The sequence below is a fragment of the Cynocephalus volans genome, chromosome 14, assembly GCF_027409185.1.
Source record: "Cynocephalus volans isolate mCynVol1 chromosome 14, mCynVol1.pri, whole genome shotgun sequence".
NCBI classification, from domain to species: domain Eukaryota; kingdom Metazoa; phylum Chordata; class Mammalia; order Dermoptera; family Cynocephalidae; genus Cynocephalus; species Cynocephalus volans.
The window spans coordinates 64527697-64550488 of NC_084473.1; the positions used below are offsets into that span (position 1 = coordinate 64527697).

At 44.2% G+C, this 22792-nt stretch overlaps 1 protein-coding gene across 1 annotated transcript; it reads right to left on the minus strand.

Annotated features, from left to right (window-relative positions):
- Nucleotides 1-356: 356 nt before the first annotated feature.
- Nucleotides 357-18369, minus strand: LOC134362540 (uncharacterized protein C2orf78-like; the record flags this gene model as incomplete). Its single annotated transcript, XM_063077777.1, has 4 exons — nucleotides 18273-18369; nucleotides 14629-15390; nucleotides 13749-13786; nucleotides 357-2027 (listed from the first exon to the last, which is right to left on the minus strand). Coding segments are annotated over exons 1-4 (2568 nt in total), but the record flags the coding sequence as incomplete, so codon positions are not given.
- Between the last annotated feature and the right edge of the window lie 4423 nt (nucleotides 18370-22792).

Here is a 22792-nt window from a genome sequence, read left to right on the forward strand (position 1 = left end):
ATCCCTTTATTTCCTGTTCTTCCACCCAAGTTTCCTTTCCTTCTCTCTAAAGCAGCCTTTGATCCCCACCACGACCACCAAGGAAAAACCACAGTAAAGAGCATCGGAAAACTCAACAGGCTTTTTTATTACTCAGCTATTAATTCTAGGACATGTGTTTATTCAGTTTCATTAAGGTTTAAAAATATATCAGAAGAGGGAAATTTGTATCTATCTATCTATGTGCATATTATATCTATCTATATTCCTATCTATCTATCTATATCTATCTTGTGTCTATCTACATATATATGCGGAAAACCAGCTGGTACCCAAAGTGGCACCAACAATCTTAGAAGCTCTTATTTTGCATAGCCATAGTATCTAGCCATTTCCATCTCTTTTTCCTTCTCGATGAAATACTGCACTTTCCCCAAAGATGTACATTTGGCAGCATTCTCACGCTCTTGCTGAGCCAGCTTCTTCATGGCCTCGCGCTCTGGCCTCTGCTCTTTTGTAATGGGCGTTGACATTTCTGGCTCAGGAACATTTGGATTCCTCCATGGAATTCGTTGGTAGCGCAAGTCTTGGAGTGGATATTGGGTTTGAGGCTTGGGTGGTGGCTGGAGTTTGGTCACAGCAGTGGAAACGGGCCCCTGCCGCAGAGAAGTGCAGGATGATGTTTTGTCGGGTGCGGGCCCAGAAGCAGCCCTCTGAGGGACACTGGGCGACCTAGGGTTGGTCAAACCTGGTTGGGTTGTGTTGATTGGAATTGGCTGAGCTGGCCTGGCAGGACCTGTCAAGGATGCATTGGCAGGAGCTGGTTGGGATGGATTGGCTGAGTTAGTAGCACCAGGCTGGGCAGAGTAAGCCATAGCAGGCCTATGTGAGGCCAGAGACTGTGGCCTCCGAGGAGCAGGTCGAGGTCGAGGCCTGTCCAGGGTCAGAAAAGGCAAAGGTATCAGCCTGACCTTCCCAGGAGGTGGCAGCTCAAACTGGGATGGAGATGGAGACTCCTCTTCAGCACTGCCATCTCGTTTCTGGGCTTTGACTTGAGTTTTCTCAGGACTTTTACCCTTCCATGGGGTATCCGGCTGTCGTTTGATAGCTCGGGCTGGCTGGGGTTCTCTGGTGTTGCTAGAGTTTCCTAGGGCCCGAGAGGAAGAGAGCCCAGCTTTCTTGTCATTCTTCCTCCCCAGTGCATGAAAAACCTGCACAGACTCCAGCATGTGCATGCCTAGGCTGCTTCGAGGCTTTTTGAAGACCTCTTGGCTAAGGTCAGGTTGATTTTTCTTCCGCTTCATCCTGGGAATAGTTGGCTTCCCTTCTGCCTGGACTTTGTTCCCTGGCTGCTTACTCTCTTCAGCTTTCCTGGACTGATTTTCTCTTGATCTTTTGTTTTTTTCCTGCCCGTGGCTCTTAGTTTTGCTCATCCTGCTAGAGGCACCATTCTCAGGTTCGCTCTTAGGATGCTTGACCGCATTCACAGGAGCCCTGTCACTGGCTGCAGCACTGCAAACAACCACTTCTTCCCCTAACAGGCACTCTGGGTTCTTTGGCTGGCTTTTGGCTCTGGGAGCACCACTCATATGCTCAGAGGCTTTACGCCTGTTCTTCCTGACCTGATTGAAGGGACCCGTTATGGTACTCGTCTTGTCCTGCACCTGATTCATCTTGATGGCTCTGGTGTCTTTGGCTTTGATGGCTGTGAGATCTTTGGATTGGTCAAGGTATTTCAAGGAATTCGAGAGCTGGGGAAGGTGAATATCTTCCACCAGTTTAGGAGTGTTCTGAAAACCACTGCTGGGCTCAATCCCATTTTCAAGTGTCCCTTGGTCCTCAAGACTAAGGCTGTTCTTTCCGAGACTGGCATTTTCAGGACCAGGAGGTTCCTTTTGTCCCGGAGGATCAATGCACGCCAGAATCTGGTGAATGTCAGGGATTTCTAAAGGGAGTAGTGGAAGATCTTGGTTTTCTATTGGGATCTGGTCGTCATCCAGAGGCTTCGAAACCTTGGTTTTCATCTCATCCGAATTCTTATGCTCTGCTTGTTCCTTGCTTGAAGGTTGCAATCCCAGGGAAGTCTCCATCCCAAAGGAAGTTTCCATCACTACAAAGGAATCAAGGAAAACGTCAGCCCCTGGGTAAGTGAGATACTCCCCCTACTTACATACACAGCAATCAGGCACCTTCCAACAGTGGGCAAGGCATTTCCACTAGCTCTTCTTAAGGACCATGGACAGGACCTTGTGTTAAAAGATAGGAAGGACCGGTCTACTTTGCATGTGATCATTTGATCTCATGGTTTGTTGGTTTTCTTGGTATTTCATAGGGTTGTGGAAAGTGACTAAAAAGTGAACGTGATTTTTGAACTATGAAATGTTTTATACAGCCTAGTATTCTCATATACAGTCCTTTCAATTCTCTCCACTCTTCTGAGGGAATAAGAACACTTCATGTCAAGGACCGGGACAGAGAGTGGAGCCCTTGCTCATGAAATACACAAGCAAGGACGCATTCTGAGCCAGCTTGCTATGGGCAGGATCTCTGAACACAAGGTCTGAAATCCTGGTGTACATTAAGGGAAATTAAACTGTCACTACCACATAAGAATTCTGAAGTGCCTTCCAAAGAGACTAAAGCAGTAGATCAGGGAAGGCCCTTAATTACAGTGTGGTGGTGTAGGGAGACTGAGGAGCACGGCAGCAAAGAGTGAGGCATCCCTTGGTGTGTTCTTGATGTTCTCTTGTGTGTAGCATGGATGGCATTGTAGTATCCCACCTTCCCACCTATATAGAGTCTGAAAGTGGAGAGCACTGAGCAATGGTGGTGGTTAAACTCTCAGGACCTAAACTCTACCTATCTGTGGACTCACCACTTCTCAGCTGCAGACGTGACCCTCCTTTGCAATGCTGACTTAAGTCCTCTCCCTTCTTGCTGTTTGGACTCACCTTGAAAAGGTATTTCTGCCATGGATTGAGCGGACACCGAGTTGTAGGTTCCAGGCGTGGAGACTGCTGTTAGGACATTTGTGGCCTGAAACTCCTCCAGCACCATCACTATCTCTGGTTGAGGGGCAGAGGCCCTGCTTCCCGTGTACGACACAGAGCCATAGGACTGCAGGCAGGGGCCAAGCTCTCCACACTGTAGAGGCCCCAATGTGCCTTGATTATAGTAATACATCTGGCTTCCTTCCTGGTAGGGAAGTGACAGGCTATGTCCCTGATTTGGAATCTGAGATGGTGTCCCCTGAGCAAGGCTGGCAGACAGTGATGGATACAGAGGGACCACAGTATTGGCAACTGAAGTTTTATCATACTGGGCTGCCATAGACGTAGGCAGAAACAGCTGTGTCTTGGTCAATAACAATCACAGTGTAGTCTTCAAGTGAAGATGACTTCTTTTCAGTGCTTCCTGTGGTATCCCACTTAAGAATACCTGGATAGGAGGCAGCTGAAGTGGAGATCTGGCTCTGGCCAGTCACCCCAGACAACATAGCTGTGCTAGAATGTGGGTAAGGGTAGGCACTACCTATGAGTGGCTGGAAAGAGGTGCCAGAGGCTGATGGCAGTAGCCATGCCGAATTGACAGCTGGTGCACGGGTGCTGGAAAAGTTGCAGACACTTCCTTTTATGGAAACTGCATTGTTCACCACAGGAAGAGAGAGCTGAAGAGAATTTGCAGCTCCAAGTACAGATGGATTTTGGAAATTTTCTGCAGGAAACAAAAGGGTGATGAAAGATCGATGAGATTGATAAACTTTCACTTTCTTTAAGGAACAGCATTATGTTAAGCTTCTTGCAATCAGGAAGTCTCTAATACCAATGCTCACTGAGATACCAAAAATCAAAGCTGATGATGTCCGTAAGTGCTGGAACACTTTGGTACTCTTCTGAGGAACTGCCTCTGCTCCAACCTGGGCACAGATGTGCAGAAGACCCAAGTGGTCTGCTACATATGTTGTTCCCAGGTTAGAAGCAAACTTCTCCCTGCCCTGTCTTTCCCTTCAGCGGGTACTAGCATGGTCTCGTAATTATCTCCTAGAATCGAAGCATTTCAGAAGTAGGAGGCCCTTAGCAAACTTCAGTTTGAACATTCTCATATTACAAGTGAGGAAACTGAGGCTCAGAGAGGTCAGATTGACTTAGTCAGGTTCTCTCATTTTGTTAGTATCATTACCAGGTTACAGACCCTGACTCCATTGCTAGTACTCTTGCTCTGAGCAAAGGCCAGAACCAGGGAGAAATACAACGTTAAATACAGGCAAATTTATTTTGTCCATTAGAAAACTGTACAGCTACTACTATTGTAATCTTCGGTCTCATTTTGCTTGGGTAGGTCACATGCCATTTCCTAGAGTTCACATGTAAGCCCGTCCAGTTGGTAAATGTAAAGGACCATACTTTACCCTCTTCAAACCTAGCTTCTGATCCAAAGTCAAAATGACTACCTGAGTGTTTCTCAAGAAATGTTTTTGGGGAAAAAAAAAAACGTTATTGAAACTCTGTGAGCTTTAGGTTACTCATCTAAAAAGTGATCATCATAATAATACCTGGTATCATTCATACATGTATGAAGGTAATACATATGACTTGTAGAAAGGAAGATCATGAAGTTGTGGAAAGACAATACGACAAAAATCATGAAAAACGCATAACATCCCACTGCGAAAAGGAACACATAGCTATTAATGAAAGTTGAGCTATAATGACTACAGCAGGAATCAAAGCTTAGTAATTTTAATCATAAATGAAGTTCTGTTACCATAGATGTAATATTATGAAAGTGAATATTGGCTCCTCTACTTCAGACAATACTGCTAACCAAGAACAGACCACGATAGAAGGTGACTTTGAATGAACCAATACACATAGACAGAGAAGCCATATTAATATAAAGGTGTAATAAGCAGGAAAATGCAGTAAATGCGAATATATTTGGTGAGCCATAATATCTGCCGGCAAATATTTTAATAAAAACTGGTAAAAGCAGAGGGCAAAACAATAACCATAAAGGAATTCCTTTATTGTGCTCATTCCTATTTCTCTGAATATTACCCAGCAAGTAGCAGATATTAATCCTAGTTGAAATAGATAGTTCAATTGATAGAGCCACATAAGGAGAAAGAAAAGTATCATGAAGATTTTTATATTTATCCTGCAAACATAGATTATAATCATCGTCAACATCTAAGAAAATGTCACCCCAAAGCCTAAAAAGATCACCTAAAAAGAATCCAGTTTTAAAAACAACCCAAAGGACTCCACGAATTTGTTCGGATAAATGCGGAATTACAGATGTGGTGCTTGACGTTTTCTTTTTATTCTTAGGTAGGTCGTTCTTTATATTCTTAAGTCTAAAAATGGTTAATGACTGTTCATCAGTACGCACTCTGATTCAGGAAGAAAATAATTGTAAAGATGAAAAGCAGCCTTTACTTGACACCTACTTAGCACGCAAAGGAATTTGTCCTTCTGATGCAAGTTAGGATACATCATTTTTGAAACACACAATTTTATTTTCAATATTAGAATAATCCATACGTTTTAAAAATCAGGGGACAAAAAACACTTAAAATTCTGTTCCCTCCAGCCCCCTAGATAACCACTTTTCTTAATTTTTTGTTTATGCGAAACATCATTTCTAAACCATTTCTTCACTGTTCATTTATAAAACTGTCAAGTGTCATCTGAGTTCAAAGAAGAAACAGAAAAAAACCAGGCAACTACATATGACTTTCCTGGTGAGCTGCTTTTCCTAGTGACACCCTGCTGTAGCCTTAGTTTCCTTCTTAGTCCGGTCATCTAAGCACTTGCTGACTTCATTGTGCCCTGCTCTGAGGAGATTTCCCTCTATGCTCGTGCCCCTTTCATATAAAATCTCGAGTCCCCTTCAGCATTCCATCACAAACTGCCTTCTTTTTTCCTGAGAACTCCTGCGTGCTCTCCACCTCTTTCATCTAGTTTCTCCTTCCTCATTTTTACATTCACTTGCCCCTGTCAGTTCCTGTTGGCCTGTGCTGGATGAAAACAGTTGCCAAACTTCCTTGCCCCAAGAACTTCTGTCTCCTTCTGGCCCGCTACTCTCCATCCCCTCTCCCTATATGTCTTCACCTAGTTTACACAGAAAACGCCACAACAAGTGAATGTTACTTTTTGAACAGCACTGAATTTGAAATACTGGAGTTAATGTATTACTACAGGGAGACAATTACAGATGAAACCTCTTGGTAGATGTTGTTAGTTTTCTACACCACCGAGGCTTTTTCTCTGTTTCTCTTGAAGCAAACAGTCTCAAGAAGTGTCTAATTTCATTTTCTGTGCACAAGCTCTTTAAGATCTAACATTAGAAAGGAAAGGGTCCAGAAAGAATAACCAATCTATTATCCTAATATAACATATGAGGAAACAGATTTTGTGAGAGAGTAAATGGTTTGTCCGAAGTTACACAGCTAGTACATGTCAGAGCCAAAACTGAAATGAGGTTTCCAGATTTCTGGTTCAATACTTTACCCCATTATTCTAAAGTGTCTTGACTGTACTACTAACTTTAGGGGGAAGAAATCCAATGAAACACTAGAAAGTTCCTGTCCTTACCTGACATGGAGAGAGACGAGGAAACGTCAACTGAGGACACACAGGATGAGGAGACGATACTGGAGGATGTCTGGGTGGCAGAAGCCAAAGGGCGCATGTGTCCAGTACAGAGGTTACCGATCACTGGCCACTGGCCACTGGCGATGATTCGAGTTTATTGACACACAACTCCATGGAAACCCCAAGATTCTACCAGGTGGCAGTAGGTTGGTGGGCAAATGATGTCACAAAACAGGCAGTTTAAAGGTATCCGGTAGCCAATAGAGACGTCAAATTTCCAACAGGAAGGTGAGATTGGACGGAGAGAGTGGCAGGAGCAGCATCTAAATGTCTGAACTCTGGGGAAGTTAAATACTGCAAGGCAGACATGATAGTTCCACGTTCCCCTAGATCATCTCAGAGCTTCTTATAGATGTTCATTAATATAATTAACTAAGAGTCATTTATATTTTGTATGTTATTTTTAATGGAATATATAATATTATACATTTCTAAGTAGATATTACATATTCAGTTAATTAATATCCTTGGGGAGGAAGGAAAGGGACACATAGTGTAAGCAATAGCAGTTGTTCTGAAACTATTTCAGTTATTTTGCTTAGTGAAATTACTGCAACTTTCAGGGAGCAAAGGAAGGGATTAAAGGGCCCTTTCTGTGCCTTGGTTGAAGACTAGGGTGAGTGTGCCTTGTAGGGAATGATGTAATCCACGGCTCTTCCCTTAGTTTCTTCTCCTTGAATCCTACCTTCCTTGGGCTGGGCTGGGCTGGGCTGGGCCGGGCCAGGTGGTGCCAGATCGGACTTGCAACTCTCTTCTGCTCTCCTTTCTTCCCCTTCATTTTAGGCATTGTTTCTGAGATGAGCCTTGATGTTGCCTTCTTATACTCGTGGATGTTACTTCCTGCAAACTTCAAGAAGCAGCGGTCTTCCCTTCAATGCCCCGATGCTTTGAATAATGGACTCTGCCTAGTCAAAGCCAACACCAGAGTGGTAGATGATACAGGTAACTGCAGACGTTCCTTCTTCTGGTCTGTGGTCACAATTCTTTTGCCCATAAGTGGCTACCTCTGGCTCCTTGCACCTCTTCATAGACATTCTGCCATCCTGCTCTTTTATACGTGGGAAGCATTTGGGATATTTTCTCTCTTCTCACTCGAGAGAATCCAGTGTGGCAGTTACTGTAGCTTCCTCTCCCTTGAAAACAGCCACTGGAGAATCTTGGGCATCTAGGATTTTTCCTATGCCATGCTTGAGTGCAATGCCAGGCAAAATGAAGAGAAGAATAGTTAGAGAAAGAAGACATCGATGGAAAATAGGGAACGGGTAAGGCAAGGGCACAGGAAAAAAAGAGACTCATGTACTTTTTGGTTTCTGTAAGAAAAAAGTTGGCATTCTTTGGCCTCATTTTGTACTAGCAGAACAGACAATTCAATGTGTGTGGTGTGTGTGTGTGTGTGTGTGTGTGTGTGTGTGTGTGTGTGTGGGTGGGTGGGTGTGTGTGTGTGTGTGGGTGGGTGGGTGGGTGGGTGTGTGTGTGTGTGTAGATATACGTTTTTGACGTGTATATGTTTTATGTAGCTAGAGAATCCAGAACCTGCCATGGATTTGTGCACTGAAGAGAATAGTCATAAATGGATTTGCTTTTTTTGTTTTATGTCATATTACCTTATGTATGCCATTCATTATTATGTTTGTAGAATAGGGATTGCTATTAAATGCTTTGGTTTTTCTACATGTTTTTTTTTCCACCTGTAGTCCTATGATTCAAGAATCCAACCCTGGAAGACATATCGCATGTTCTTTTCTCTTGATTAGCTTATATTGAAACATCGCAAACTAACTTGACCTGATGGATTTTGTGGAGAAAATTAAAGAGGGGTCCGTGAAAAAGGCATTGTGGTGAGCTATACCACAGTAAGTGTGGTGTAACTTATGTGCCTGAGCATAAGGAACAGATGTTGCTGTCAGCCCACTTGGCCTGGTTGCCTTTGTTTTTGTTCCCCTGTTTAGTGCTTTTCTCACCAACTTCTCTTGTGACCGTGATAAAGTGAGTTAAGGCTGAGTTGCTAACGGTTGATTTGTGGATTAAGCTGGTTTGGGGGAGGAAATGCGTGGCTAGAATCATTTTTCTTGGTGGCAAGCTTTCAGGCACGCCTAGAACCATCTTTCTGGGGACTTTTCTAGTGGCAGTGAGAAGGTAGCATTCGATACAAGATGCTAAGAGCCCAGAAGAAGATACATTGATAGGTGGGACCTGTAACGATCAGTATTGCTTTTATAGACTTATTTTTCCCATCTCTTCCCGTCATGCTCCTACTGCTTCTTATGCAATTTCAGTGATTGTATGTGTGCGTCTGTGGGGGTGATGCTTATCTGAGAAGAAATTGTGAAAGGTGTGGCAGGGTAGACATATGGTTTAACTTTCCAAGTGTTTTTCCCTTTGAGCTTAGCTTCCCCTCTCACATAGCTTACTTCCATAATACTAACATGGAATGTGAGGCTAAAAATGTATACGAAGTGTCTGCAAGCCAAGCAGTGTCGATTTTCTCTGTGGTCCCACAGAAATCAAGGGCATCCATAGCTACTACATGTTTGGGTGGGTGATATGGATAGGGAGGAGCGTGGTAAGAACAACAACGTGTTTACATATGAAAACGCTCAGTTGCAACATTCAATTCTATTTAGGCAAATGTTTCTCATAGTTTCGTCTCTCCTGGTTCCTTGCCTCTGTAAAGATTTTCTCTCCACAGTTTCTAGCCACTTAACTCTAGCTCCCAGTCTCAGCATCATCTTAACCTCTAAAATGAATCTCAAATGTAGGAGGAAGAACCTAAAGAGCTTCAGTCTAACACTCTGGAACTTGGTTAAGCTCTATCCTGACTAAAGCCTCCGTTTTCATAGTCAGGGTGTTATCTTGTTCCAGAGACCCATTCCCTGCATTTCGTACCCATCAGGATAACTGGGCTCGTCTCAGTGTAACATCCCCAGACCTAAATGACATAAATCAGAATGAAAAGAGCTGAGAGAACTCAGTACACAATTAAAAATTTTAAATATTCTAAGAACTAAACACCAAACTAAACGCAACACAAGGGTAAATGAAAACACAAGAAATACTTTAAAATGAAAAAGAAGATGATAGAAATGATTCTAGAGAAATGGCAAATATAAAAGGTAAGCAAAAAAAGCCAGGACAGTTCTGAAAAGGGTAGTGCAGAAGCATTTAGAATAACACAAAAATGATATTTCAAGTCAGTCGGACGGATTACTCAATAAATTGGGATGCGTACATCATGTTGGGCTACATATAAAAAAGTTCTCTGGAAGGATCCAAAAAGTGGCTAAAGTAGATGTCTCTGAGGGAGGGGCGAAGTGCTTGGCTGAGAAATGGGGAAAATGGTGAATTTCCACTGAATAGCCTTTTGCATCTTTCTAATGTTCTGTCATGTCAATCTATTACCTCCCAAGTCTGAATGCCTGGGTTCAAATTGCTCCCCCAATTGCTAGCACTTAATTTTGGGCAAATGCTTGACACTATCGCTTTATCTGTGAAATGGGGTGAGTACCTTAGCCAGGTGCTGCCTGGCACAGAATAAACTCTCTCTACGTGTAAAGGACTAAAGAAACAACCCAGTGTCCAGCAGCTCTTGAACAGATGAACTGAGGTGGTATGTCCAGAAAATAGAATATTCTGCAGTCGTGAAAAGGAATGACATAGTGACAGTCTACAACACGGATGAACTTGCAAACATTATGCTGAGTGAAAGGAGCCAGATACCAAAGGTTACACTATGTGATTCCATTTACAGCATGTACATGAAATGTCCCCAAAAGGCAAATCAGTAGAAATTACCGGTTGCCTGGAGCAGGAGTAGGAGGGAGGGGGTAGAGAGGACTCTTTTTAGGATGATGAAAATGGTATGGATGAGGCAGTGGTGACGGGTGCACAACCTTGGGAATGTAAGAAGTGCCACCGAACTGTGTGCTTTTAAACGGTCGATTTTACGTTGAGCGAATCATACCTCAAAGACCAGTTTTACTGCTGTAAAGCACTAACTCTCCCGTGGTGACGATCGGCTGCCGCATTTCTCCCTTGCCCCCCTCCCTGCCTTTCCTGCGCTCCCCCCGCCGTCTCCCACCCGGTCTCCCTCACGCGCGCGCCACCAGGACGCCCGACGAGCGCTCTGGACCTTTGGGCGCCAGCGTCCCGGGCCCTTGGAGGGCCGCCAAGTGCGCACGCGCACCCCCGCTCTCACCTAGAAATGGACGCTCCGGGACGAGTTTTCTCCAGCGTTTCGGTTGATGGGGATGGTCCGGGAAGGCAGCACGCGCCCGGGTCGGTGGAGAACTTGCTGGGCTTTTCACCTTAATATTCAGGCCCCTCCAGAAGCTGATCTCGTCCACCCGAAACCTCCAGATGCTGTGCTCTGAAAGCCAGGTTGACCGCCTGTGGGCGCTTGCAAACACTGAGGACTTGGGGGGCTCGTAGGCTTCCAATGGAGGCCTTGCTCCTTTGCGTGCAATGCGACCCCAGCCCCAGCTGAACCTGCTACTGAAGTGGCAGGGCGGTAAATAATATTGGCCTTGCACGTTGCCAAGTTTAACTGAAGTAATACATCTTTCCGGCCCGGTTCATAGGTGTTGAGTGCATAGAGATTTATATTCCAGGCCCTGTTTTGGGTGAGCCTCATGCTGCTGCGATTCACTTTGCTAGGCCCCAGGTTATCACCTGCCTGCAGGAAATCTGTGAGCTCTTGCCACTCCCCTGGTAGATTCCCCTGTGTTTAGTATTCACCTTTCCCAGCTCTACTCACACATGCATAAGGTAACCCAAACCCGTTGGAGATATGTCCTGATCGTATTTTCTCAAAAGCTATCTGGTAGGTCATGAGACATAAAGCCATCCTGTGTCAGAGATTTTTTACATTTCTTCTGTTCAGCCCAGACTGCTCTTCAGCCTTCTTCAACTTTATCCAAATTTTACTCTTTTCACCTAACCTCAGACTCTGCATCTCACTTTTGCCATTTCCCCTATTTCTGATTCTTTCTATGAGCCCATAAAACCTCTCCCCTTATGGCCTTCCTAGTCCTGAACTGGGCTGCTTCCTCTCTCCTCAGGTCTTATCCCTTTATTTCCTGTTCTTCCACCCAAGTTTCCTTTCCTTCTCTCTAAAGCAGCCTTTGATCCCCACCACGACCACCAAGGAAAAACCACAGTAAAGAGCATCGGAAAACTCAACAGGCTTTTTTATTACTCAGCTATTAATTCTAGGACATGTGTTTATTCAGTTTCATTAAGGTTTAAAAATATATCAGAAGAGGGAAATTTGTATCTATCTATCTATGTGCATATTATATCTATCTATATTCCTATCTATCTATCTATATCTATCTTGTGTCTATCTACATATATATGCGGAAAACCAGCTGGTACCCAAAGTGGCACCAACAATCTTAGAAGCTCTTATTTTGCATAGCCATAGTATCTAGCCATTTCCATCTCTTTTTCCTTCTCGATGAAATACTGCACTTTCCCCAAAGATGTACATTTGGCAGCATTCTCACGCTCTTGCTGAGCCAGCTTCTTCATGGCCTCGCGCTCTGGCCTCTGCTCTTTTGTAATGGGCGTTGACATTTCTGGCTCAGGAACATTTGGATTCCTCCATGGAATTCGTTGGTAGCGCAAGTCTTGGAGTGGATATTGGGTTTGAGGCTTGGGTGGTGGCTGGAGTTTGGTCACAGCAGTGGAAACGGGCCCCTGCCGCAGAGAAGTGCAGGATGATGTTTTGTCGGGTGCGGGCCCAGAAGCAGCCCTCTGAGGGACACTGGGCGACCTAGGGTTGGTCAAACCTGGTTGGGTTGTGTTGATTGGAATTGGCTGAGCTGGCCTGGCAGGACCTGTCAAGGATGCATTGGCAGGAGCTGGTTGGGATGGATTGGCTGAGTTAGTAGCACCAGGCTGGGCAGAGTAAGCCATAGCAGGCCTATGTGAGGCCAGAGACTGTGGCCTCCGAGGAGCAGGTCGAGGTCGAGGCCTGTCCAGGGTCAGAAAAGGCAAAGGTATCAGCCTGACCTTCCCAGGAGGTGGCAGCTCAAACTGGGATGGAGATGGAGACTCCTCTTCAGCACTGCCATCTCGTTTCTGGGCTTTGACTTGAGTTTTCTCAGGACTTTTACCCTTCCATGGGGTATCCGGCTGTCGTTTGATAGCTCGGGCTGGCTGGGGTTCTCTGGTGTTGCTAGAGTTTCCTAGGGCCCGAGAGGAAGAGAGCCCAGCTTTCTTGTCATTCTTCCTCCCCAGTGCATGAAAAACCTGCACAGACTCCAGCATGTGCATGCCTAGGCTGCTTCGAGGCTTTTTGAAGACCTCTTGGCTAAGGTCAGGTTGATTTTTCTTCCGCTTCATCCTGGGAATAGTTGGCTTCCCTTCTGCCTGGACTTTGTTCCCTGGCTGCTTACTCTCTTCAGCTTTCCTGGACTGATTTTCTCTTGATCTTTTGTTTTTTTCCTGCCCGTGGCTCTTAGTTTTGCTCATCCTGCTAGAGGCACCATTCTCAGGTTCGCTCTTAGGATGCTTGACCGCATTCACAGGAGCCCTGTCACTGGCTGCAGCACTGCAAACAACCACTTCTTCCCCTAACAGGCACTCTGGGTTCTTTGGCTGGCTTTTGGCTCTGGGAGCACCACTCATATGCTCAGAGGCTTTACGCCTGTTCTTCCTGACCTGATTGAAGGGACCCGTTATGGTACTCGTCTTGTCCTGCACCTGATTCATCTTGATGGCTCTGGTGTCTTTGGCTTTGATGGCTGTGAGATCTTTGGATTGGTCAAGGTATTTCAAGGAATTCGAGAGCTGGGGAAGGTGAATATCTTCCACCAGTTTAGGAGTGTTCTGAAAACCACTGCTGGGCTCAATCCCATTTTCAAGTGTCCCTTGGTCCTCAAGACTAAGGCTGTTCTTTCCGAGACTGGCATTGTCAGGACCAGGAGGTTCCTTTTGTCCAGGAGGATCAATGCACGCCAGAATCTGGTGAATGTCAGGGATTTCTAAAGGGAGTAGTGGAAGATCTTGGTTTTCTATTGGGATCTGGTCGTCATCCAGAGGCTTCGAAACCTTGGTTTTCATCTCATCCGAATTCTTATGCTCTGCTTGTTCCTTGCTTGAAGGTTGCAATCCCAGGGAAGTCTCCATCCCAAAGGAAGTTTCCATCACTACAAAGGAATCAAGGAAAACGTCAGCCCCTGGGTAAGTGAGATACTCCCCCTACTTACATACACAGCAATCAGGCACCTTCCAACAGTGGGCAAGGCATTTCCACTAGCTCTTCTTAAGGACCATGGACAGGACCTTGTGTTAAAAGATAGGAAGGGACCGGTCTACTTTGCATGTGATCATTTGATCTCATGGTTTGTTGGTTTTCTTGGTATTTCATAGGGTTGTGGAAAGTGACTAAAAAGTGAACGTGATTTTTGAACTATGAAATGTTTTATACAGCCTAGTATTCTCATATACAGTCCTTTCAATTCTCTCCACTCTTCTGAGGGAATAAGAACACTTCATGTCAAGGACCGGGACAGAGAGTGGAGCCCTTGCTCATGAAATACACAAGCAAGGACGCATTCTGAGCCGGCTTGCTATGGGCAGGATCTCTGAACACAAGGTCTGAAATCCTGGTGTACATTAAGGGAAATTAAACTGTCACTACCACATAAGAATTCTGAAGTGCCTTCCAAAGAGACTAAAGCAGTAGATCAGGGAAGGCCCTTAATTACAGTGTGGTGGTGTAGGGAGACTGAGGAGCACGGCAGCAAAGAGTGAGGCATCCCTTGGTGTGTTCTTGATGTTCTCTTGTGTGTAGCATAGATGGCATTGTAGTATCCCACCTTCCCACCTATATAGAGTCTGAAAGTGGAGAGCACTGAGCAATGGTGGTGGTTAAACTCTCAGGACCTAAACTCTACCTATCTGTGGACTCACCACTTCTCAGCTGCAGACGTGACCCTCCTTTGCAATGCTGACTTAAGTCCTCTCCCTTCTTGCTGTTTGGACTCACCTTGAAAAGGTATTTCTGCCATGGATTGAGCGGACACCGAGTTGTAGGTTCCAGACGTGGAGACTGGTGTTAGGACATTTGTGGCCTGAAACTCCTCCAGCACCATCACTATCTCTGGTTGAGGGGCAGAGGCCCTGCTTCCCGTGTACGACACAGAGCCATAGGACTGCAGGCAGGGGCCAAGCTCTCCACACTGTAGAGGCCCCAATGTGCCTTGATTATAGTAATACATCTGGCTTCCTTCCTGGTAGGGAAGTGACAGGCTATGTCCCTGATTTGGAATCTGAGATGGTGTCCCCTGAGCAAGGCTGGCAGACAGTGATGGATACAGAGGGACCACAGTATTGGCAACTGAAGTTTTATCATACTGGGCTGCCATAGACGTGGCAGAAACAGCTGTGTCTTGGTCAATGACAATCACAGTGTAGTCTTCAAGTGAAGATGACTTCTTTTCAGTGCTTCCTGTGGTATCCCACTTAAGAATACCTGGATAGGAGGCAGCTGAAGTGGAGATCTGGCTCTGGCCAGTCACCCCAGACAACATAGCTGTGCTAGAATGTGGGTAAGGGTAGGCACTACCTATGAGTGGCTGGAAAGAGGTGCCAGAGGCTGATGGCAGTAGCCATGCCGAATTGACAGCTGGTGCACGGGTGCTGGAAAAGTTGCAGACACTTCCTTTTATGGAAACTGCATTGTTCACCACAGGAAGAGAGAGCTGAAGAGAATTTGCAGCTCCAAGTACAGATGGATTTTGGAAATTTTCTGCAGGAAACAAAAGGGTGATGAAAGATCGATGAGATTGATAAACGTTCACTTTCTTTAAGGAACAGCATTATGTTAAGCTTGTTGCAATCAGGAAGTCTCTAATACCAATGCTCACTGAGATACCAAAAATCAAAGCTGATGATGTCCGTAAGTGCTGGAACACTTTGGTACTCTTCTGAGGAACTGCCTCTGCTCCAACCTGGGCACAGATGTGCAGAAGACCCAAGTGGTCTGCTACATATGTTGTTCCCAGGTTAGAAGCAAACTTCTCCCTGCCCTGTCTTTCCCTTCAGCGGGTACTAGCATGGTCTCGTAATTATCTCCTAGAATCGAAGCATTTCAGAAGTAGGAGGCCCTTAGCAAACTTCAATTTGAACATTCTCATATTACAAGTGAGGAAACTGAGGCTCAGAGAGGTCAGATTGACTTAGTCAGGTTCTCTCATTTTGTTAGTATCATTACCAGGTTACAGACCCTGACTCCATTGCTAGTACTCTTGCTCTGAGCAAAGGCCAGAACCAGGGAGAAATACAACGTTAAATACAGGCAATTTTATTTTGTCCATTAGAAAACTGTACAGCTACTACTATTGTAATCTTCGGTCTCATTTTGCTTGGGTAGGTCACATGCCATTTCCTAGAGTTCACATGTAAGCCCGTCCAGTTGGTAAATGTAAAGGACCATACTTTACCCTCTTCAAACCTAGCTTCTGATCCAAAGTCAAAATGACTACCTGAGTGTTTCTCAAGAAATGCTTTTGGGGAAAAAAAAAAACGTTATTGAAACTCTGTGAGCTTTAGGTTACTCATCTAAAAAGTGATCATCATAATAATACCTGGTATCATTCATACATGTATGAAGGTAATACATATGACTTGTAGAAAGGAAGATCATGAAGTTGTGGAAAGACAATACGACAAAAATCATGAAAAACGCATAACATCCCACTACGAAAAGGAACACATAGCTATTAATGAAAGTTGAGCTATAATGACTACAGCAGGAATCAAAGCTTAGTAATTTTAATCATAAATGAAGTTCTGTTACCATAGATGTAATATTATGAAAGTGAATATTGGCTCCTCTACTTCAGACAATACTGCTAACCAAGAACAGACCACGATAGAAGGTGACTTTGAATGAACCAATACACATAGACAGAGAAGCCATATTAATATAAAGGTGTAATAAGCAGGAAAATGCAGTAAATGCGAATATATTTGGTGAGCCATAATATCTGCCGGCAAATATTTTAATAAAAACTGGTAAAAGCAGAGGGCAAAACAATAACCATAAAGGAATTCCTTTATTGTGCTCATTCCTATTTCTCTGAATATTACCCAGCAAGTAGCAGATATTAATCCTAGTTGAAATAGATAGTTCAATTGATAGAGCCACATAAGGAGAAAGAAAAGTATCATGAAGATTTTTATATTTATCCTGCAAACATAGATTATAATCATCGTCAACATCTAAGAAAATGTCACCCCAAAGCCTAAAAAGATCACCTAAAAAGAATCCAGTTTTAAAAACAACCCAAAGGACTCCACGAATTTGTTCGGATAAATGCGGAATTACAGATGTGGTGCTTGACGTTTTCTTTTTATTCTTAGGTAGGTCGTTCTTTATATTCTTAAGTCTAAAAATGGTTAATGACTGTTCATCAGTACGCACTCTGATTCAGGAAGAAAATAATTGTAAAGATGAAAAGCAGCCTTTACTTGAAACCTACTTAGCACGCAAAGGAATTTGTCCTTCTGATGCAAGTTAGGATACATCATTTTTGAAACACACAATTTTATTTTCAATATTAGAATAATCCATACGTTTTAAAAATCAGGGGACAAAAAACACTTAAAATTCTGTTCCCTCCAGCCCCCTAGATAACCACTTTTCTTAATTTTTTGTTTATGCGAAACATCATTTCTAAACCATTTCTTCACTGTTCATTTATAAAACTGTCAAGTGTCATCTGAGTTCAAAGAAGAAACAGAAAAAAACCAGGCAACTACATATGACTTTCCTGGTGAGCTGCTTTTCCTAGTGACACCCTGCTGTAGCCTTAGTTTCCTTCTTAGTCCGGTCATCTAAGCACTTGCTGACTTCATTGTGCCCTGCTCTGAGGAGATTTCCCTCTATGCTCGTGCCCCTTTCATATAAAATCTCGAGTCCCCTTCAGCATTCCATCACAAACTGCCTTCTTTTTTCCTGAGAACTCCTGCGTGCTCTCCACCTCTTTCATCTAGTTTCTCCTTCCTCATTTTTACATTCACTTGCCCCTGTCAGTTCCTGTTGGCCTGTGCTGGATGAAAACAGTTGCCAAACTTCCTTGCCCCAAGAACTTCTGTCTCCTTCTGGCCCGCTACTCTCCATCCCCTCTCCCTATATGTCTTCACCTAGTTTACACAGAAAACGCCACAACAAGTGAATGTTACTTTTTGAACAGCACTGAATTTGAAATACTGGAGTTAATGTATTACTACAGGGAGACAATTACAGATGAAACCTCTTGGTAGATGTTGTTAGTTTTCTACACCACCGAGGCTTTTTCTCTGTTTCTCTTGAAGCAAACAGTCTCAAGAAGTGTCTAATTTCATTTTCTGTGCACAAGCTCTTTAAGATCTAACATTAGAAAGGAAAGGGTCCAGAAAGAATAACCAATCTATTATCCTAATATAACATATGACGAAACAGATTTTGTGAGAGAGTAAATGGTTTGTCCGAAGTTACACAGCTAGTACATGTCAGAGCCAAAACTGAAATGAGGTTTCCAGATTTCTGGTTCAATACTTTACCACATTATTCTAAAGTGTCTTGACTGTACTACTAACTTTAGGGGGAAGAAATCCAAAGAAACACTAGAAAGTTCCTGTCCTTACCTGACATGGAGAGAGACGAAGAAACGTCAACTGAGGACACACAGGATGAGGAGACGATACTGGAGGATGTCTGGGTGGCAGAAGCCAAAGGGCGCATGTGTCCAGTACAGAGGTTACCGATCACTGGCCACTGGCCACTGTCGATGATTCGAGTTTATTGACACACAACTCCATGGAAACCCCAAGATTCTACCAGGTGGCAGTAGGTTGGTGGGCAAATGATGTCACAAAACAGGCAGTTTAAAGGTATCCGGTAGCCAATAGAGACGTCAAATTTCCAACAGGAAGGTGAGATTGGACGGAGAGAGTGGCAGGAGCAGCATCTAAATGTCTGAACTCTGGGGAGGTTAAATACTGCAAGGCAGACATGATAGTTCCACGTTCCCCTAGATCATCTCAGAGCTTCTTATAGATGTTCATTAATATAATTAACTAAGAGTCATTTATATTTTGTATGTTATTTTTAATGTCATATATAATATTATACATTTCTAAGTAGATATTACATATTCAGTTAATTAATATCCTTGGGGAGGAAGGAAAGGGACACTTAGTGTAAGCAATAGCAGTTGTTCTGAAACTATTTCAGTTATTTTGCTTAGTGAAATTACTGCAACTTTCAGGGAGCAAAGGAAGGGATTAAAGGGCTCTTTCTGTGCCTTGGTTGAAGACTAGGGTGAGTGTGCCTTGTAGGGAATGATGTAATCCACGGCTCTTCCCTTAGTTTCTTCTCCTTGAATCCTACCTTCCTTGGGCTGGGCTGGGCTGGGCTGGGCCGGGCCAGGTGGTGCCAGATCGGACTTGCAACTCTCTTCTGCTCTCCTTTCTTCCCCTTCATTTTAGGCATTGTTTCTGAGATGAGCCTTGATGTTGCCTTCTTATACTCGTGGATGTTACTTCCTGCAAACTTCAAGAAGCAGCGGTCTTCCCTTCAATGCCCCGATGCTTTGAATAATGGACTCTGCCTAGTCAAAGCCAACACCAGAGTGGTAGATGATACAGGTAACTGCAGACGTTCCTTCTTCTGGTCTGTGGTCACAATTCTTTTGCTCATAAGTGGCTACCTCTGGCTCCTTGCACCTCTTCATAGACATTCTGCCATCCTGCTCTTTTATACGTGGGAAGCATTTGGGATATTTTCTCTCTTCTCACTCGAGAGAATCCAGTGTGACAGTTACTGTAGCTTCCTCTCCCTTGATAACAGCCACTGGAGAATCTTGGGCATCTAGGATTTTTCCTATGCCATGCTTGAGTGCAATGCCAGGCAAAATGAAGAGAAGAATACTTAGAGAAAGAAGACATCGATGGAAAATAGGGAACGGGTAAGGCAAGTGCACAGGAAAAAAAGAGACTCATGTACTTTTTGGTTTCTGTAAGAAAAAAGTTGGCATTCTTTGGCCTCATTTTGTACTAGCAGAACAGACAATTCAATGTGTGTGGTGTGTGTGGGTGGGGGGGGTGTGGGTGGGTGGGTGGGTGGGTGTGTGTGTGTAGATATACGTTTTTGACGTGTATATGTTTTATGTAGCTAGAGAATCCAGAACCTGCCATGGATTTGTGCACTGAAGAGAATAGTCATAAATGGATTTGCTTTTTTTGTTTTATGTCATATTACCTTATGTATGCCATTCATTATTATGTTTGTAGAATAGGGATTGCTTTTAAATGCTTTGGTTTTTCTACATGTTTTTTTTTCCACCCCTAGTCCTATGTTTCAAGAATCCAACCCTGGAAGACATATTGCATGTTCTTTTCTCTTGATTAGCTTATATTGAAACATCGCAAACTAACTTGACCTGATGGATTTTGTGGAGAAAATTAAAGAGGGGTCCGTGAAAAAGGCATTGTGGTGAGCTATACCACAGTAAGTGTGGTGTAACTTATGTGCCTGAGCATAAGGAACAGATGTTGCTGTCAGCCCACTTGGCCTGGTTGCCTTTGTTTTTGTTCCCCTGTTTAGTGCTTTTCTCACCAACTTCTCTTGTGACCGTGATAAAGTGAGTTAAGGCTGAGTTGCTAACGGTTGATATGTGGATTAAGCTGGTTTGGGGGAGGAAATGCGTGGCTAGAATCATTTTTCTTGGTGGCAAGCTTTCAGGCACGCCTAGAACCATCTTTCTGGGGACTTTTCTAGTGGCAGTGAGAAGGTAGCATTCGATACAAGATGCTAAGAGCCCAGAAGAAGATACATTGATAGGTGGGACCTGTAACGATCAGTATTGCTTTTATAGACTTATTTTTCCCATCTCTTCCCGTCATGCTCCTACTGCTTCTTATGCAATTTCAGTGATTGTATGTGTGCGTCTGTGGGGGTGATGCTTATCTGAGAAGAAATTGTGAAAGGTGTGGCAGGGTAGACATATGGTTTAACTTTCCAAGTGTTTTTCCCTTTGAGCTTAGCTTCCCCTCTCACATAGCTTACTTCCATAATACTAACATGGAATGTGAGGCTAACAATGTATACGAAGTGTCTGCAAGCCAAGCAGTGTCGATTTTCTCTGTGGTCCCACAGAAATCAAGGGCATCCATAGCTACTACATGTTTGGGTGGGTGATATGGATAGGGAGGAGCGTGGTAAGAACAACAACGTGTTTACATATGAAAATGCTCAGTTGCAACATTCAATTCTATTTAGGCAAATGTTTCTCATAGTTTCGTCTCTCCTGGTTCCTTGCCTCTGTAAAGATTTTCTCTCCACAGTTTCTAGCCACTTAACTCTAGCTCCCAGTCTCAGCATCATCTTAACCTCTAAAATGAATCTCAAATGTAGGAGGAAGAACCTAAAGAGCTTCAGTCTAACACTCTGGAACTTGGTTAAGCTCTATCCTGACTAAAGCCTCCGTTTTCATAGTCAGGGTGTTATCTTGTTCCAGAGACCCATTCCCTGCATTTCGTACCCATCAGGATAACTGGGCTCGTCTCAGTGTAACATCCCCAGACCTAAATGACATAAATCAGAATGAAAAGAGCTGAGAGAACTCAGTACACAATTAAAAATTTTAAATATTCTAAGAACTAAACACCAAACTAAACGCAACACAAGGGTAAATGAAAACACAAGAAATAATTTAAAATGAAAAAGAAGATGATAGAAATGATTCTAGAGAAATGGCAAATATAAAAGGTAAGCAAAAAAAGCCAGGACAGTTCTGAAAAGGGTAGTGCAGAAGCATTTAGAATAACACAAAAATGATATTTCAAGTCAGTCGGACGGATTACTCAATAAATTGGGATGCGTACATCATGTTGGGCTACATATAAAAAAGTTCTCTGGAAGGATCCAAAAAGTGGCTAAAGTAGATGTCTCTGAGGGAGGGGCGAAGTGCTTGGCTGAGAAATGGGGAAAATGGTGAATTTCCACTGAATAGCCTTTTGCATCTTTCTAATGTTCTGTCATGTCAATCTATTACCTCCCAAGTCTGAATGCCTGGGTTCAAATTGCTCCCCCAATTGCTAGCACTTAATTTTGGGCAAATGCTTGACACTATCGCTTTATCTGTGAAATGGGGTGAGTACCTTAGCCAGGTGCTGCCTGGCACAGAATAAACTCTCTCTACGTGTAAAGGACTAAAGAAACAACCCAGTGTCCAGCAGCTCTTGAACAGATGAACTGAGGTGGTATGTCCAGAAAATAGAATATTCTGCAGTCGTGAAAAGGAATGACATAGTGACAGTCTACAACACGGATGAACTTGCAAACATTATGCTGAGTGAAAGGAGCCAGATACCAAAGGTTACACTATGTGATTCCATTTACAGCATGTACATGAAATGTCCCCAAAAGGCAAATCAGTAGAAATTACCGGTTGCCTGGAGCAGGAGTAGGAGGGAGGGGGTAGAGAGGACTCTTTTTAGGATGATGAAAATGGTATGGATGAGGCAGTGGTGACGGGTGCACAACCTTGGGAATGTAAGAAGTGCCAACGAACTGTGTGCTTTTAAACGGTCGATTTTACGTTGAGCGAATCATACCTCAAAGACCAGTTTTACTGCTGTAAAGCACTAACTCTCCCGTGGTGACGATCGGCTGCCGCATTTCTCCCTTGCCCCCCTCCCTGCCTTTCCTGCGCTCCCCCCGCCGTCTCCCACCCGGTCTCCCTCACGCGCGCGCCACCAGGACGCCCGACGAGCGCTCTGGACCTTTGGGCGCCCGCGTCCCGGGCCCTCGGAGGGCCGCCAAGTGCGCACGCGCACCCCCGCTCTCACCTAGAAATGGACGCTCCGGGACGAGTTTTCTCCAGCGTTTCGGTTGATGGGGATGGTCCGGGAAGGCAGCACGCGCCCGGGTCGGTGGAGAACTTGCTGGGCTTTTCACCTTAATATTCAGGCCCCTCCAGAAGCTGATCTCGTCCACCCGAAACCTCCAGATGCTGTGCTCTGAAAGCCAGGTTGACCGCCTGTGGGCGCTTGCAAACACTGAGGACTTGGGGGGCTCGTAGGCTTCCAATGGAGGCCTTGCTCCTTTGCGTGCAATGCGACCCCAGCCCCAGCTGAACCTGCTACTGAAGTGGCAGGGCGGT